Source organism: Lemur catta, chromosome 4 (assembly GCF_020740605.2).
Source record: "Lemur catta isolate mLemCat1 chromosome 4, mLemCat1.pri, whole genome shotgun sequence".
Taxonomy (NCBI): Eukaryota; Metazoa; Chordata; class Mammalia; order Primates; family Lemuridae; genus Lemur; species Lemur catta.
In genome coordinates this window covers 67,635,461-67,652,321 of record NC_059131.1, presented here as the reverse complement: position 1 = coordinate 67,652,321, position 16,861 = coordinate 67,635,461, and the positions used below count along the sequence as shown (strand labels likewise).

General features: G+C 49.2%; 1 protein-coding gene across 3 annotated transcripts; it reads right to left on the bottom strand.

Annotated features, from left to right (window-relative positions):
- Nucleotides 1-1,591: 1,591 nt before the first annotated feature.
- On the bottom strand, nucleotides 1,592-16,022 carry THNSL2 (threonine synthase like 2). 3 transcript variants are annotated; one of them, XM_045550046.1, is made up of 9 exons: nucleotides 15,920-16,022; nucleotides 12,947-13,181; nucleotides 11,493-11,687; nucleotides 10,926-11,078; nucleotides 7,949-8,179; nucleotides 5,039-5,187; nucleotides 4,808-4,933; nucleotides 2,718-2,869; nucleotides 1,592-2,327 (listed from the first exon to the last, which is right to left on the bottom strand). In XM_045550046.1, exons 2-9 carry the CDS (start codon nucleotides 13,167-13,169, stop codon nucleotides 2,099-2,101), a joined length of 1,458 nt encoding a protein of 485 aa, XP_045406002.1. In that variant the 5' UTR covers nucleotides 13,170-13,181; nucleotides 15,920-16,022; the 3' UTR covers nucleotides 1,592-2,098. The 3 variants fall into 3 exon arrangements, with proteins under 3 accessions (XP_045406002.1, XP_045406003.1, XP_045406004.1); XM_045550047.1 differs by having other exon boundaries at nucleotides 1,592-2,324; XM_045550048.1 differs by lacking the exon at nucleotides 1,592-2,327 and having other exon boundaries at nucleotides 2,778-3,216.
- Nucleotides 16,023-16,861: the final 839 nt, after the last annotated feature.

The following is a 16,861-nucleotide window of genomic DNA, read 5'->3' as shown; positions in this document are numbered from 1 at the left end:
GCACGAGCACGTGACTGGCTTCCTATGAGGTGTGTGATGAGAGCTACACACCAAACTGGGGGCCACACGCCTGGGTTCAGATTCCAGCCACTCTGCTCCCAGTGGTGCCACCCTGGCGAATTTCTGTACCTCTCAGAGCCTCAGTTTCCTCAGCTGTAAAATGTGGGAAGCAGCAGCACCTACTTCACAGGTTGTTGTCAGGATTCAGTGTGCTAACTTTCGTACAGTACCACCTGGCACATAGTAGGTGCTATCAGGGCTGCAGTATGACTTTGGTGGGCCTCTTCCTCTATTTTTTTTTTTTTTTTTTGAGACAGAGTCTCGCTTTGTTGCCCGGGCTAGAGTGCCATGGCGTCAGCCTAGTTCACAGCAACCTCAAACTCCTGGGCTCAAGCAATCCTCCTGCCTCAGCCTCCCGAGTAGCTGGGACTACAGGCATGCACCACCATGCCCGGCTAATTTTTTCTATATATATTTTTAGCTGGCCAGATCATTTCTTTCTATTTTTTTAGTAGAGACAGGGTCTCACTCTTGCTCATGCTGGTCTCAAACTCCTGACCTCGAGTGATCCTCCCACCTCAGCCTCTCAGAGTGCTAGGATTACAGGCGTGAGCCACCGCGCCCAGCCTTCCTTTATAAAAAATATTTTAAAATTCTATTGTACAATTGTGTTGGTAGAAAGATGAATGTAATCCAAGCTGGATTATACTCACTGTTTTCTTTTGGTTTTAAAAGAAATTAAGACATTTCCATGGGCCTCTGACAATACGGTGACCCCTAAGCACTGGGCCTATCACACCTAATGGGTAAGTGGCCCCAGGGCCTCCATCGGAGTCTGCTACTGTGGACATGACAGTATCTCAGAAACTGTCAAGAGCCATAGCCTGTAAGGAGTCACAGCCATTCCTTTAAGAATACCCCTTCTAACTTGCTGTGGGTCCAGCATCCTCCCCTTCCCTCTTGGTACTGAATGTTATGCCTCAGTGGCGAGTTTTCAAGCAGAGGTACCCTCAGTCCAGTCCCTCTCCCTCCAGTCCCTAGGCACCACAAAGATGCAGGGCTGGCATGTTCTGCTGGGGTCTGCCAGGCAGAGATCAGCCCTGGGTGACCAGCGTCCTTAGACCTCAGGGCAGGGGAAGGGAGCTCTGGAAGCCAGATGCCCACTTGGTCATTTCACAGCAGCCCTCAGTGTGGTGGCAACAGCACCTCCCCATGCCCGCCTCCCCTGCCTTCTAGAGGGACTCCCAGGGTCCACAGCATGAGGCTTGTGTTGACATTCATGTGTCTGTGTTTGCCTAAAACTCTCCTCACTGCATGTAAGACTTGAACCCAGAAATAAATAACCAGGTTTGCCAGTGTACTCGATACACAAGCAACAGGGCAACTCGGCCCAGTTTGTACGTTGGTGCCTATGCTTTCCCACAGGGCCTCCATCTGGCGATCCCACCCCTACCGACACCACCACCACCAGGGCCACCTAAGGCTTGGCCAACCCGGTACAGCAGGCGGACACGGCACACACCACAGCATCACCACTCAGCAGCCACCAGGGCTGGGACGGGATCTGCCCACAGGACGTGCAGCGTCTCCATCACACTGGACAAGCACTTTATTCCAGGGGTTCCCAACACACAGGGTGGCAGCCTCTGATAAGGTGGACCAAGACCTCTGGATCTGGTTTGGGGGCCGGATCCACTAAGGCTCAGAGACTGAGCTGCAGGCTTGCATTAAGGTGGTGAGCGGCCCTCACCTTCACAGGGCTGAGGTCCTAAGCCCCTGGAGCTGTGGCTGATCCTGTACCCGGGGCTCTTCATTTGCAGGCCCTGAAACTTCCACATACAGCATGGTCCAGCAGGGGCTGGGGGCACTTCCAGCAATGATCCACACCCCTCCCCCAGCCTCCCTGGTGACCAGGCACAGCACCGCCAGGCTGGAGCACAGAGCAGCTGTGGGACAGAGCAAAACCAGCTGGCCCCAGACCCACTGAGCAGCCTCCTGAGAACCTCCTACAACTCTTAGGGAGAGAAGGTGCACAAGGCAGCTCAGAGGCTGCACCTTCCTGGGGTCTGAAGCCTGAGGGAAGCCAAACAGAGCCTGGCTACTCTGAGGAGTTCAGGCCATGACCCCTCCACCGCCGGCTTAGGTCCTCAATCTTGTCCCGAAGCATCAGCGTCCAGTCGTCGCCTCTCCTCATAGGGATGCAGCGGGTCTCCTTGTGCTCCAGGGCTAGGATCTCCGCAGGAGTCTCAGGGGACAGCCCGGCAGCCAGGACAGCTTCCGGGAACTTGGCCGCAGAGGCTGGGGCCAGGCAGCACCGGGGAGCACTGCTGGGGATGAGGGACAGGTGGGAGCAGGAGGGCCGTGAGAGAACAGACAGAAGGATGGGGAAGGGGAGGGTGGGAGAGGAAGGGAAGGAACAGGGGAATGTGAGGGGCAGGGTGGGGCAGAAAGGAGAGACACGGACAGGCAACTGGCACCTTGAACCTATCTCTACGATAACGCTGCCTGGCAAACTGCTCCTCCAGGTTGGAGGCCACCTCTGCCACTGGCTGTCCCTTGGGTATCTGTCACGCTTCCTCTTCTGGGCCCACAGCTCACGGACACAGTGCCACACACCACCCATCACAGCCCATTAAAGCCATTTGTTCACATTCCTGTCTCCCCTGCTTGGAGAAGATGAGAGCCCCGAAGGTCAAAGGGTCTCCCACAGCCTGTACCTGGGCTGCTGCCTGTTCACCTGCTGGTAATGGCAGCTCACAGCCACGGCCGAGTGGGGGCACAGCAGGTACTGGTTCTCGGCCCAGCAGCGGCTCATGGTCTGGGTGATGGCCTCGTCCGACACTGACTCAGATGTCACTGCCTCTGAAAGCTGAAGGGGCCCGGGGGCAGAAGGGTGGGAATCAGGTTGGGGCAAGGCAGGGAAAGAAGACTGAAACCCCACTCTACCCCACACGGCCAGGCGGACACCAGGGACTCCAATGAAATGCTCAGATCCAACGGCTGAGATTCAGCTCACAGGCAAATCTGGTTTCCCAGTTTTGACTCCATTCATTCAACTTGGAGGAAGGGTAAGTTTGAGTTTGAGGTCAATAAATTTAGTTGGGATTTGGCTCATCAATCAGCAACTTAGTATATGGTCTTGTTCAACAAGCTGATACAACCCAGAAGGCGAAGGCCACTCACAATTTCTGGTGCTCTGTTGTTTCGTGTCCCTTCCTGTGGGCGTGAGAACTTCCCTCAGCCCGGACCCAGCTCATGCAGCACCCCCCGCAGGAAGCCTCCCTACTTCCTTCAGACAGAGGACGACTCCCTTCTCCATGCTCCCTCGGTGTGGTTGGTTTATCTGATTATTGTCTGAAAATGTACTGCAGCCTTATAATACACCAAACACCCTGCAGATACCTGACCGCAAGAGACCACACGGTGTTATAAATTGTTCATACAGCTACCTGCCCCAGTAGGGTTCACAGCTGACAATGAATGTATTTAGTTTGTCTCTGTACCCACAGTACCTAGCCAGTTCCTGGCTCATGGAAGATATATAATTTGAATGAATGAATGAATGAATACCATTTCAGCAAGTAAAGGGTCTCCTATGTGTATAGTCAGAGAGAGAATGAAGGAGTGAGGATATACCGTCCGTCTTCATGGAGTGCCGCATTTATATGCGGAGAAGGAATGTTAATGTCAAAAAAAAACCACTAACCAAATAAACTGATCTTTGGTTGTATCGAAAGCAGCATAGATTCCAGAAGACAGGAATTTCACTCCAGTCTGCATGGGTACAGCTCAGCCTAGAGAACTGTATACAGTTTTGAGAACAACTCTTTAGGGTGGACATTGACCATGCAAAACTATGTTATGAGATGGACAGCTAAAGGAACTGAAAAGACTAAGTCAGTCAATGCAGATTCTCTTCAAATATGGGAAAAAACTTGGAAGTGGAATCAGACTCTGCAAGCTAGAAGGAGCACATTCTAGCTCAACATAAAGACCTTTGTAATGGTTAAGCTGGTGTGAGGTAGTGAGGGCCTCATCACTGGAGGTATGCACAGTCTGGATGGCTACTCAGTAGGAATGTGGTAGAAAAATTAAAGGCAGCTTCAAAAATCCTATTTTTTTTTTACATAAAATAAGTAACGATCACCAGGTTGCATTAAAAGAAAAGCAATCCTTCCCAACTAGACTCCTACCAGTCCAAGGAAATACAATTGCTCCAAAGGCAGGCAGGCAGGTAGGCAGGAAAGGAAGGAAGGAAGGGAGAAAGGGAGGGAGGGAGAGAGGGAGGGAAGGAAAGAAGGAAGGAAAGGAAGAAGAAAGAGCTCAACAGGAACAACAGTCTCTGGTCATAATGGATGAGTAAAAATGGCTTCCAGTTGTCACTCTTATTGGAAACAAACAACAATAATAAATAAAAACAATAATAATGTACCAAGCCCTATATTAGCAGGTGGTATACAAAGTGCCTTGCATATATTATTTGACTTAACTCCCACAAGAATTCTATGAGGTAGGAATTCTTATTATCCCCATTTTACAGATGAGAAAACTGAGGCACAAAGTTTAAGAAACTGGCCCAATATCTCAGAGCTGGCTTGGGATTGAGCCCATCTGACTCTAAAACATGCTTTCTACTGCCTCTCCTCATCCAATAAATTATTCCATGTAGAGTGACTGCAAAAGTGCCTGGCTCACAGCAGGTGCTCAAGAAACAGGTATCCCCTTCCCTTGGCCAGACTTCCAAACTCCAGGTCAGCTGTGTGGCTGCTCCCTTTCCTTTCTCTGTGGTGTATGGGTAGTAACTAACCTTGCTGTGCAGTTCCTTGGGCAGTTTCAGACTTTGGGTCCTTTCAAACTGCTCCATGAGGACTCTCGTCACCTGGCTGTCAGAACCGGAGAGAAGCCAGAAGATCCTCTCCATGTTGTAGGGCACCTGGGCAGAAAGGCAGAATTTTGGGGGCCATGTTGATCTCAGCCATTGTCCAACCCCACCCAACCAACACCTGGGCCAGATCTGCACACCTCCCCACGGGCCCACCTGAATGTCCATAGCTGATGCCAAGGTTGGTTTGACAGCCTCAGACAGAGAGAAGTCTCCCTGCTGGACAGTCCTGTGGATGATGTCATTGCGGTTCACTGCCACGACCAGGCGGATGGGCAGGCCCATTTTCTGAGCAATGCACCCAGCTTATGACAAAAGAAGAGGAGAATAATGTTTGTTTTAGAAACAAAAACAAAAAGAAAAAAGTAAATTAGGCTTCATAAAATAAGAAACTTTTGTGCTTTTGAAGCTTTTGTGCTTCAAAAAAGCACACCATCAAGAAAGTAAAAAGGCAACTCACAGAATGAGAAAAATATTTGCAAATCATGTATCTGATAAGGGACTTGTACCCAGAATACATAAAGAACCCTTACAATTCAACACTAAAAATACAAATAAGCCAATTAAAAAATGGGCAAAGGATCTAAATACACATTCCTTCAAAGAAGATATACAAATGGCCAATGAGCACATGAAACGACACTCAACATCATTAGTCATGAGGGAAACACAAACCAAAACCACAATGAGATACCATTTCACACACACCAGGATGGCTAGATCACAAAGATGATAAAAAGCGCTGGTGAGGATGTAAAGAAATTGGAAAATTCCCAAATTGCTGGTGGTAACATAAAATGGTGCAGCCACTTTGAAAAATAGTCCAGTAGCTCCTCAAAAATGTTAAACACAGGGTTACTATATGACCCCACAATTCCACTCCTGGTTATACACCAAAAGAAATCAAAACATGTGTCTACACAAAAACATATACACAAATGTTCATAGCAGCATTACACATAATAGCCAAAAAGTTGAAACAATCCAAATGTCCATCAACTAATAAACTGATAAATAGAATGTGGTATGTCCATACAATGAAATAAAGACTGATACACGCTACAACATGGATGAACCTTGAAAAAACATGCAAAGTGAAAGAAGCCAGACACAAAAGACCACATATTGTATGATTCTATTTATACAGAATGTCTAGAATAGTAAAACCTACAGAGACAAAACAGACTCCTGGTTGCCCAGGGCTGGTGGGTGGAATATTTTGAGGGGAAATGAGAAGTAATTGCTAATGGCTACAGTCTCTTTTTAGGGTGATATAAATGTTCTAAAATTGATTGTGGTGATGGTTGCACAAGTCTGTGAACATACTAAAAACCATTGAATTTTGCACTTTAAATGTGTGACTCTGCTTAGCATGGCAGAGTCAGTATTCAAAACACATTTAAGTCCGGAGTACATGCTCTTACCCCACCCCAGCCCCCCAGAACCAGCGGCTTTAGACTGTTTCCTGCAGAGGCACTGAGGAAGGGCAGAGCAGCACCCTCGGTCCACCCTCACAGCAGTTCTTGTTTCCATGGAACAAACAAGGAATTCCCCCTCTTAGAGATGTGGAGCCCCAAAAGGTCTCGTAGTTTCCAAAGGCTTTACATACGGTACTTTCATGAGCGATTTATCTCTGGTGAGTCATTAAGTGGACTTAGGGATAACCACACCACCCAATCTCTCTCTTAATTTTCAAAGCACTTTCTCATTCATATTACCGGATCCTCATGAAAACGTAATGATATCCTTGGATGACAGAGAACAGATGGAGGCTCAGGAAGGTCTAGGGGCTTAAAGTCAAACAAGAGGTTCCTGACAGAGCAGGGATAGGCAGGAACACCCTTGGCAAATGCCAGCTGCATGTTTATTTGGGGCCAGGCCCAGAGGTAGGCTCTGGGCCACAGAGGGCCCCGGGCAACATGACTCCAGGCTGCATCACTAACTGGAGGATGGGGCCATGGGCAGTGAAGAAGCTGATCCATCCTTGCCTAACAGCCAGCCCACTGCTGCTCCTTCCACACCCTGGTTGGTGGCAGAAGTCAGGAAGTTTCCTAACCACAGAGATGCTTCCGTGGTCTCACCTAGATCGTCCTCGGTGCCCATCAGAACAATGCTGTTGGCAGACTATGAGCAACAGTGATGCCCACTAGCCTAGCAAGGGGTGAGGAGCAGGCTCCACAGCCAGACTGCCTGGGTTGTAGTCCTGGCTCTGCCACCACCCAGCTGTGTCACCAGGGCATGCTGACTACCTTCTTTGTGCCTCTGTTTCCCCATAATAAAATGGAAATGGTAGTTTTGTCCTCCTCACAGGTGCAAGTGAGGACTAAGTGACTAAGTGAGTTACTATGTAAAAAGCACTTAGAACAGTGCCAGTTGCATACCTAAGTGCTTGTAAATGTTAATTATTAGAGAAACCGATTTCAGTGCCACACAGCTGTAGAGCACTTTACCCTTACAAAGTTCACTGCATACAAGAATCTTACTTGCTCTCACAGCAGTCCTGAGAGATATGATAAGTGATCCAATCTGCTTTTTATAGCTGAGGAGTTGAGTCTAAAGGACTGTCCCACAGCCATTCAGCTAGCAAAGTGCAGAACTGGGGCCAGCACCCTAAGTCCAGAACTCTTTCCACCTCACACAGCGTCTGGGAGGTGTGTCCCGGAGCGGGAACACACGTGCCAGTCGAGCTACTTGCCCTCACAGCACAGCGGGCAGAGGCTGGGAGTGAAGTCCATATTTCTGATCAAGGGCACTGCCAGCTGGGCACAGTGACTGACCCCTGACCTCACCTCTCCACACTCTGCTGAGCCAGCAAGTGCATCGGTTCAGGATGCTGGAACACGTAGGGTTAACCCATCACTCCCCCGAGCAGCAAGAGCCCAGGAGGTCCCCACAGGAGGTTAGGAGGGAAGTCTGCTGGGAGCATCCTCTGTGTGGTTTCCCGTCACCTCCAGAACTACGGCTCCACCTTCCTTCTCCTCACAATTGCAGCCAGAGGGCAGCTGGAAGGACTGGGGCCACAGGCATTTTTAAGGAAAGCCGATTTGCACCCCAGGGTCTCCTTACCTGCAAGGTTACCACCACCCCCCGTTGGCACAACCACCTCCACAGGGGGTAGGGGATGTGTATCCAAGGAGGGCGCACACCGGAAGTAAGCAAAGAAGTGATGGGCCATTTGCACAAGGACCCGGGACCAGTTGATTGAATTCAGGCTCATCAGATGGTGCTTCTTGACAAAGGCCACGTCAGCAAACACGGCCTTGATTGGCTCATCGAGCTCGTCGCTGTTTCCCTCCACTGCCAGAGGAGAGAGGAGAGGGCAGCTGTCAGGAGCACAAGCGTCCCCGGGCAATCAGCACCCATCTGCAACAAGGCCTTCCCAGGCTGAGCCTATCCTGGGACTTTCACACAGCCTTGCTTTCTTTACTGTCACATGACTTGGCCTGGCTTTCTACACTCTACATTAAGCTCCTCAAGGACAGAAACCATGTCTCAGATTCCTGTGTTCTGCCCTAGCTTGGAGAGAACAGAAAATGTAGCCAGAACCAGTTCCAATGTTTCTACCATTACATAAAATATCAAATGTCAGCCTTCTGGGATATTAGGGAAAGAATTCCTTGCTGTATTCCACACCCACTTCCCCCACTCTTCTGCAGAGCAGGAAGAACTGTATCCTGGCTGTGAGATGGGGAGAGGCTGAGCCTTCACTCCACAGTCCTCTATCAGGGGTCAGGGTGGAAGTAGTCCCGGTTCCCCTGTGGTTTGCCCTCTGCCCTCATTTAGATCACACGGGTGGGTGATCTGCTCTCTGCTCCTATGTGGCAGGTGAGCTTGCATGGGCAGAACTTCTCCTCCTTGAAGCTGGGTGTGTACGTCAGCTTAACTTATGGGTGAATTATTGGGTAAGTTTATGAGTGAACTGTCCACTGTTCCAAGTTATACTCCCTAATCTGCCTCAACCAGCAATCAAGCCAATATTGGTCTCTTATCTGATACCACAGTCTATTTCTCCACTGGATCCATCCTTGGAGGGGAGCGGGGTGAAATTTACAGAGGCAAGTAGCACAGTACCAGTGAAAATACCAGAGTAGGCACTAAGGTTGTAAACCATTCTACCCTTCACCACTGTGCAGCAGCACAAGGCTGGAGGACTGAGTCTAGAACCACATGTGAACCCTGAATGGCCTGGGCCAGTCGTGGTGATCCTGTTACTTTGCCAGGACCACGCCAATCAATGCCTGACGTTCCCACAGGGTTAGGGTTGGCTGGGAGCCCACCCCATCTGCAGACTTACAGTTACAGAAGCTGGAAAATATTCTTGTTTAAGCTGGTCTGAGTTGGATTTTCTGCTACTTTTAGCCAAAAGCTCCCAAATAATATAATCAATAATCACTAAGTACCTAGCACTTGCAGATTATTCTGTGCTTAAGAAGAACAAAGTATCCAATGCATGTGGAAATTAATGACTTTATAAACCCAATCAGTTTCCACACACAATAATCCAGGTGGTCCATCCTACTCCTTCGGCTCACCAGTCTAAGGGAAAACACACATTTGCTGTTAGCTCCTGAACTAACACACATCCTCATTGAAACTAAACCAGAAGGCTCCCGAAAGGAAAGAAAGAATTTGAGCAGTGCTGTTTATAAACAACACTGTGCTCTTTAAAGTTTTGCTGCCTTGTTTTCTTGAAGCTCAAAACATGTACAGAACAGAAATACGCCTTCAGCTCCAGAAATACCACATTTATGACATACTGCATTCATCATCACCCACATTTTTGCCACTATTTTATAAATGGGCACCATCCTCCAACCCACAGGTCAGGAATGGAGCTTCCATTCACACCCTTAGGTCTGTGAACAAGGCAAGAAGGGAGTAGGGGGCAGGACAATGGTACAAAACACTATTCTCTGCGTTGACAGTCCTAGATCCATAACTAGCAATTTTGGTGCACGGAGTATGACAGGGACCTTCAGAAGTCTGAATCTTGTACATTAAAGTCTTGCAATAAATAACTTCTGCAAAATGCAGCCCAATATAGGCAATTACCAAGGCTAATGTGTAAGGTTTTGTCAATAACCAGAATAGCTAAACTGTGGACTTTTCCCTGGAATGTGTATGCACTAGCTAAAGAATAGAGGGGAGGGAGTTTTTTGCTTGCTCTTAAATAAATCAACAAAGAATATTTATGCTACTCCCATGGGTAAGTTTTTTGTTGTTGTTGTTATTGTTGTTTGCTGTCCTCCCAGGTGAGTGACCAACCAAGCCAGGCCACCTGGACACCCTGCCCAAGGCCACAGTGTACAAACCACAACCAAGCCCCACCTTGCAGCTACCTGGGGTCTAGTGCGGTGTGAGAAGTGGAAATAAAAATGTAAAGCTCCACACATACTCACCTGGTCTCTCTCCACTCTCTACCCCCATATCCATTTGGAATAGATGGCCTGACGTTAAAGGAGATGGTTTCTGCCTTTCTCCAAACAAAAAATGCAATGATTCTCATGATGTGGCTCAGGAAGGGGTATAACTAGTGATGGGTACCACCGAGTAGCCTCCTATTTTAAATACTTAGACCTGCTAACCAAGTGCATGGCTTAGTTGTTCCTATACTGTAAGGGAATATGTGAACTGTCAAAATAATTATTTAACATGTTGGTGTCCTCTAAACTGCAGTGCCCTGGAACAAAACCCAAGTCACTTGGCTTTGGTAATGGCTCTGCATGGCTGCCTACATACATGATGCCAACTTGCTGAACCTGCACGGAGGTGCCATTCTTTGGGGTATGGTTTTAAGCCTCTACTTCCTATGTGGTACTGTTGATATTGGTTTGCACCTGTTGCTTCCAATAATTTATGAGACTGTGTAGCCAAAAGCCTGCCCAGAGCTAAGCCAAGGCATATATATCAACTTCAAAATATTAATGGTGAAGGAAGGATGGTTAGCTAGTTAATTGAGCAGTTTTGTCCCAGCCTATCTCCCAAAACAAACCCAATTAAGACAGGGCCACGCTGTCCCTATGGCCTCTGCCTCAGCACCTACCTTCAAACACATGGACATTCTCCTTCAGCACTGTTGTCATCTGGAGCTCCTGAATCTTTGAGCAGTGACCTTTGGGCAGCAGAACGATGATGTCCACGTTCTTTGCCCCTTGAACACTCTCAATGGCAGCACTCCCTGTGTCCCCAGACGTTCCTGGATAGGAAGAAAAGAGAACCCTCCCCTTCAGAACAAAGGGGACGGAAAAGGGAACAAAAATGGCCCTTAAAGCCTTGTTGCCAAATGCGGCAACACCTATTTCAAATACCTTCAGGATAAGCACCTAGTACTTAACCTGGGGTCCATGGATCCATAGATAAAATTCAGAATGTTGATGAACTTGGTGCCACATAATCTTAAGTATTTTGTGCATTTAAAAATATTATTCTGAGAAAGATGCATCAGACTGAGAAGAGGTCCATGGCACAAGAAAAGTTGAAAAGGTTAAGAACCCTGCTCTAGGAGAGCCAACAGCACAGTCCCCGAGCAGCTCAATGGAGTGTGTCCAATAGGTGAACGCCCTACACTTGCGCTGCTACCGGGTCCCTTGCGCAGGCCCACGACACCCACCTACAACCACGGTGACGTGCTTCTCCCTCTTCCCCAGGAAGTACTGCAGAAACTGTGCTGTACAGCACAGGGACAGGTCCTTGAATGCATATGTGACTCCATGCCACAGCTCCAATAAGTTCAGCCCATTCCTCAACCTAGACAGATGGATCACTTCTTTGTGGCGGAATCTGCTGAAGGCTCGGTCGATCAGATCTGTGAGGGTGGAGGGGATTGGACAGTAGATGAAAGGCACAATCTCTTCCCTCAAGTTCTCTCTCAATCTCTTGAACACTTTGGAATTTAAACGTTCCCAGCTCTTGCTACTAGGTAAAAAGACCAGAAATTTTAATCTTAAATGATACCATTTATGAATATAATTGTATAAACCTAGAAAAAAGTCTAGAAAGACAAGCACCAAACTTCATAGATTTTTCATAGTGACTTCCCCAAAAATCAGAATTGGTACCAGAAGACTCATTTTTCACTTTATACACTTCTTCACTGTTTGAATTTCTTGTGAGCGTGTATTCCAAGAGAGGGTCAACTAGTTTTATAACAAATCAATGTCTCATCTCCTCTAATTTTCCTTCCTAAAGATAGGAAGCTTTTTGTTTGTTTGTTGCATTACTATATCTCACATCTGTGATGCCAAAACTTTCAATGGTTGATATACAATCCTACCTAAAGCAGGGAAGTCTAGAATAGAGCTTCTCAAACTTTCATTGGCAAACCAAGCATCTGGATCTTATTAAAAATGTAGAGTTAGGTCCAGCAGGTCTGAGGGAACCTGAGATTTCTAAAAAGTACCCAAGCAATGCCATCACTGCTGGCCACTGGACCACATTTTGAGAGATCCTTTCTCCTCCCCAACCCAAAAAACCAAACATTACATTACGAGTTTTATTTCTGCCACTCAAAGTGTGGTCCATGGACCAGCAGCACCAGTACTATCTGGACACTTGACAGAAGTGCAGAATTCTCAGGCCCACACCAGACCTACTGAATCAGAATCTGCATTTTAACAAGATCCTCAGGGGAATCCATCTAGGCAAATTACAGTTTAAGACAAGCTGCTCCAGGACACTCTCAAACTCCCTCCTGGAATTACCGTTCAAGGAAATAAAATAGCAATCCGGAGGTTTGGGTGCTTTATATGCAAAAAGGAAATACCCCAACATCCAAGCCACTCAAGAATGATTATGAAATCCCTAGGCTTGTAAAAGTTTTGTTAAAAAAAAATAAAGGAAAAAATTTTCTACAGATCATTTCAGCATTCATCTCTCTGGAGGGAGCTGGAATAGACAAACTCTTTCAGGATGCTTCCAATTCTGGGATTCTAGAGTCAGGGGGGAAAAAACAAAGTTTGGAAATGTGCCCAGAGACTTCCTAGGGGTTGGGTGATGGGTTTATAACTCTGTGAGGGCTGAACTGGCAGAGGCTGGGGGAGTGAAAGCAGGAGTTGGAGCGCTCACCATTTAAGTCATCTCTTGAAATGAGCTCAGGCCCAATGAAGAGGGTGCACAGCTCCTTCACCAGGCCAGGATAGGAGAGTGTGCTCCACTGACACAGGGTCTCTTTGTCCAACTGTGGGAGCTCCTCAGGCATGAAGAGGCCCCCATCCGATGCATAACCAGAGAAGAGGGCCCCCTCAAAGTTGACTCGTGGGGCCATGCCCCGGGTGCTGACATACCACATGATGCTGGAAGCCTGCAGAGGGAACAGTTCCAAGGACACCTGGTCTCCAAGTTTCCACATCCTATGGGGTGATGCTAAAGCCCACACAGCCCTCTCAGCTGGCCTCTGGACCACCACTCCAGACACGTCCTAGACCTGGAGACAGGAGCTTTGTCTCAAGTCTCATGCCAGCTTCATCTGGGACTGACTGTGTAAATCGTGACCCCTCTAATCCAAATGAGGCAATTCCACTGGCCTACTATCCTGCGGGAGAAGGTATTGGAGCATGCTGGAAAAAGAGAAAGCTTGGGCTTCACTGGTGAGAAATGAGGCCTTGGGGTGGCGAAAGAGCATAGCAATAATGGGCAACCGCCATTGTAACATCCCTCTTGATAAGGAGAAGACCAACATACCTGGTCATACACCCCTTTGAGAGATGTCTGGGACCACTTCTGCTCAAAAAAGAACTGACTTCAATGGTTATTTAGGGACATTGTCTACAACCTAGTAGTTCTCAACTCTGCTAGTTTATTGGAATCAATCAGGGAGCTTTAAAAAAATATACCTACCTGAGACCCTATCTGGATCAATTAAATTAGTCTCTAAAGGAGAGGCTCCTCAAGTGAGTCTAATGTGCAGCCAGGGTTGAGAATAGAGTGACTAATTCGTCCCAGTTTGCCTGGGACTTTCCTGCTTCTAAACTGAAAGTTCGAAGTCCCAGGAAAGCCCTCAATCATGGGTGAACTAGGAATGACTGGTTATCTTAGTCAATAACCAATGCCCTACCTCTCAGCCTAACCCTAGAATGGTAGTTAGAAGTGCTGAGGGCAGCCCTTAAAACTCTATCCATAGCTGACTGGTCCTGCATAGTCTCAGAGCTCTCTGGTTCTTTGGGTGGGGGGGAGTCCTAGGGCACCCCAGGACTAACCTTAGTCACATTCCCACATTGGTTAGGTTCCTAGGAACCAGGTGTCTTGTCAAGTTGCTGTGATTGATGTCTGAATACCTTTCCCTGGATCATGGTGATGAATGTAGGGGATCCAGTTTTAAAGTCCCACGGTAACCCTGGGGATGAATTTGACTAGACAGAGCTCTCAGTACCAGCTTGGACTGTTCTGTGCCAGGGCAGGAGGAGAACCCCTGCCCTCTGGGGGAAAAGCCACTCAAAGCTCTCCACCTACAAGTAGAGTATGAGCTAGCATTGATCTGGAGGAATTCTGGTTTTCTGGGCTGTGGCTATGACACCTGTGGGCCAGTGCGAGTCCTACATGGGCTGCCACGAGCCACTTCCCTGCCCACAAATACAAGTGCATCCAACTTAGAGACAAAGACAAACTTAATCATCCAAACCATGAATCTTTTGAAAGTGAAAGGGGATACTGTTATGCTGGGACAATGGGAATAAGCCAGAACTGCCACCCACAAACTGGGAAATACGGTCACCCAGTATAGGAGTCCATGTCAAAGAAATGAAATCAAGGTAACTCCAAAAGCCAACTGCAGGGGGTAAGCAAAGCAGAACAGGGTCGGGGGCAGGGGCTGGCAGTGCCTTCAATCGAAAGGAATTTCTGCAATTCTGTGGTAAGAGTTAGAGCCAATGCAACTGCCCAAGACCCTGGAGTAACAGGAAGAAGGCTTTGCCAGGCCACTTCATGGGATGAGACTAAAGAAAACGCTACAACTGAGCTGACAAAAGGAGTGCTACAGGAGTGAGGGCAAGGGCATGCTGGACTGTAAGAAACAGCAAAAGAAAGCATTTCTGGAATACTCTTTCCTGAATGTGGGCGGGGGCACATCACACCAGGGGCACTGGGGAAGGAGGATGTCGGGAAACAAAGGAGAGAGGATGGCCCTGGCGCCGCTCGTGCCAGTGAGAGGAGCTGGCCTGATTAGCACACAGACTCATGCTCCCTGCTCTGTCCAGTGAGCTCCAGGAATAGCATTCTCAGGCCAAAAGTGCAAACCTATGGAGAAACACACTTCGTCGGGTTCAATGTAAGGTCGACAAAACAGAGAGGCCCAGAGGTAGAATTAGCTGCTCCAGAAGATGGTGAAGTGGAGGAAGAAAATCCAGCACTTTTGTTGGACTACAGGTTGCATGAAGGGCTCCAAGCATTGGATAGGGGCCTGGACTAAGTGACCTCTAGGGTTTAATATTATAATATTTTTCCCTTGTGACTCCTCTGAGCCCTATTTCAGGGGAGACAGGTGGGAAAAGTCTCTGACTGATAACCAGGATAAAAAGAAAAACAGGGCACGTCGCCCAAGGGCTGGGGGTGGAAGTAGGGGGAGGGGACATTTGAGGAAGGGCTCCTCGGTGTGGCTCAGGGAGAGGGAGAGATTTTCTGAGACCGGTGGGGCAGGGAGCAGACTTTCACCCCAGCGGCCAACTGCGCCCCTCAGGGTGGGGGCCGGCCCTGGGCTCTCTAAGGTCACCGGGCTCCAGTCCTGCGGCCGAGGAGGGCGGTCTAAACCCTCAGGGCCCTCCCAGGAGCCTGAAGCTCCTCCACTCCCAGCAGCCAAACACAACGCGGCCTTCTCAGTTTCGGGGCCCTCCGAGACCGCCCCAACCCCGCGGAAGGCGCAGAGGATCGGAACCCCGGTTCCTCCAAGTCCAGTGCCCGCACTAGAACTTCCAGAAACGGGCGGGGCGGCCCACGCAGCCACGCCAAGGTCCAGGCTGAGCCGAGCCGCGGAGCTCCCAGAGGGGGAAGCTCGGCCGCCGCGACCCCAGGAGGGCGCGGCCACGCGAGGGGGCGGCGAGCGGTTACCGGGTGCGGACGCGCGGCGCGGCGGGGCTGCCCGGGCTGCGGACGTGCGCTCCAGCCCGAGTCTGCGTGCGCCGCGGCAACAGCCCCGGACTTCCGGTCAGGACCCCGCTCCGGACTTCCGGTCAGGACCCCGCCCCTGGTGCGGGTTCAAATGTCCGGAGTAGGGCGGGCCTCGCGGGTGGGAGGCGGGGGCGGAAGAAAGGGCGAGGGAAGCCGGGGAGGAGAGAGCGAAGAAAGCGAGCGATGATGAGAAAGAAGCCCCTTTGCGCCTGCCTCCTGTTTTTCAGGCACTTTGCTAAACGCTTTCTTCACATTCAGGCTGTGAATCTTAACTGCAGGGCTGTGAATGCTACAAAACTTCACTTTGCCAATTAGAAAAAGGAGGGCAAGATGGGAAGGAAGGCCCTGCCTCTCTCTGGGCTTCTTGCCTCTCCGTCTGCAACATGACAGCGCTGGGCAGACGCCTTGGTTCTCAAACGGGGGCCAGTGTGGCAGGAGCTCAGAACTCACGCGAGAGGTGACATCAACTCAGCTTTAAAAAATTCCTTATATTTTTTGAGGAACACTTTTAATTAATCATTAATCTATTCTAGGGTAAAAGCTTGGTGCCCCCTCCCCCCATTCGTTTTTAAGAGAAAAAGCAAGAACTTGAAAAACAGACCCTCTAGAATGCGCAAATGCCCCCAGATTCACATACATCCTCCTGGGTCCCATCCCACTGGGATGGCAAAGTTTGAGGGGCTGGACTGGACAGGTGCGGGATGAGGTTTAGCCCTGCCTCTGGGCTGGGCCTGGTCGGGGTGGCAATCCCCGCTCTGCCTCAGGCTGCCCTCTGGTTGCCTGTTTTTGCCCTTTCTTCCTCCTATTTATGACATCCTCCTAAACCTGTGGTCTCTGCTTACTTAAGTTACCCACTCTCCAAACTTTGGCCCACACGTGGTG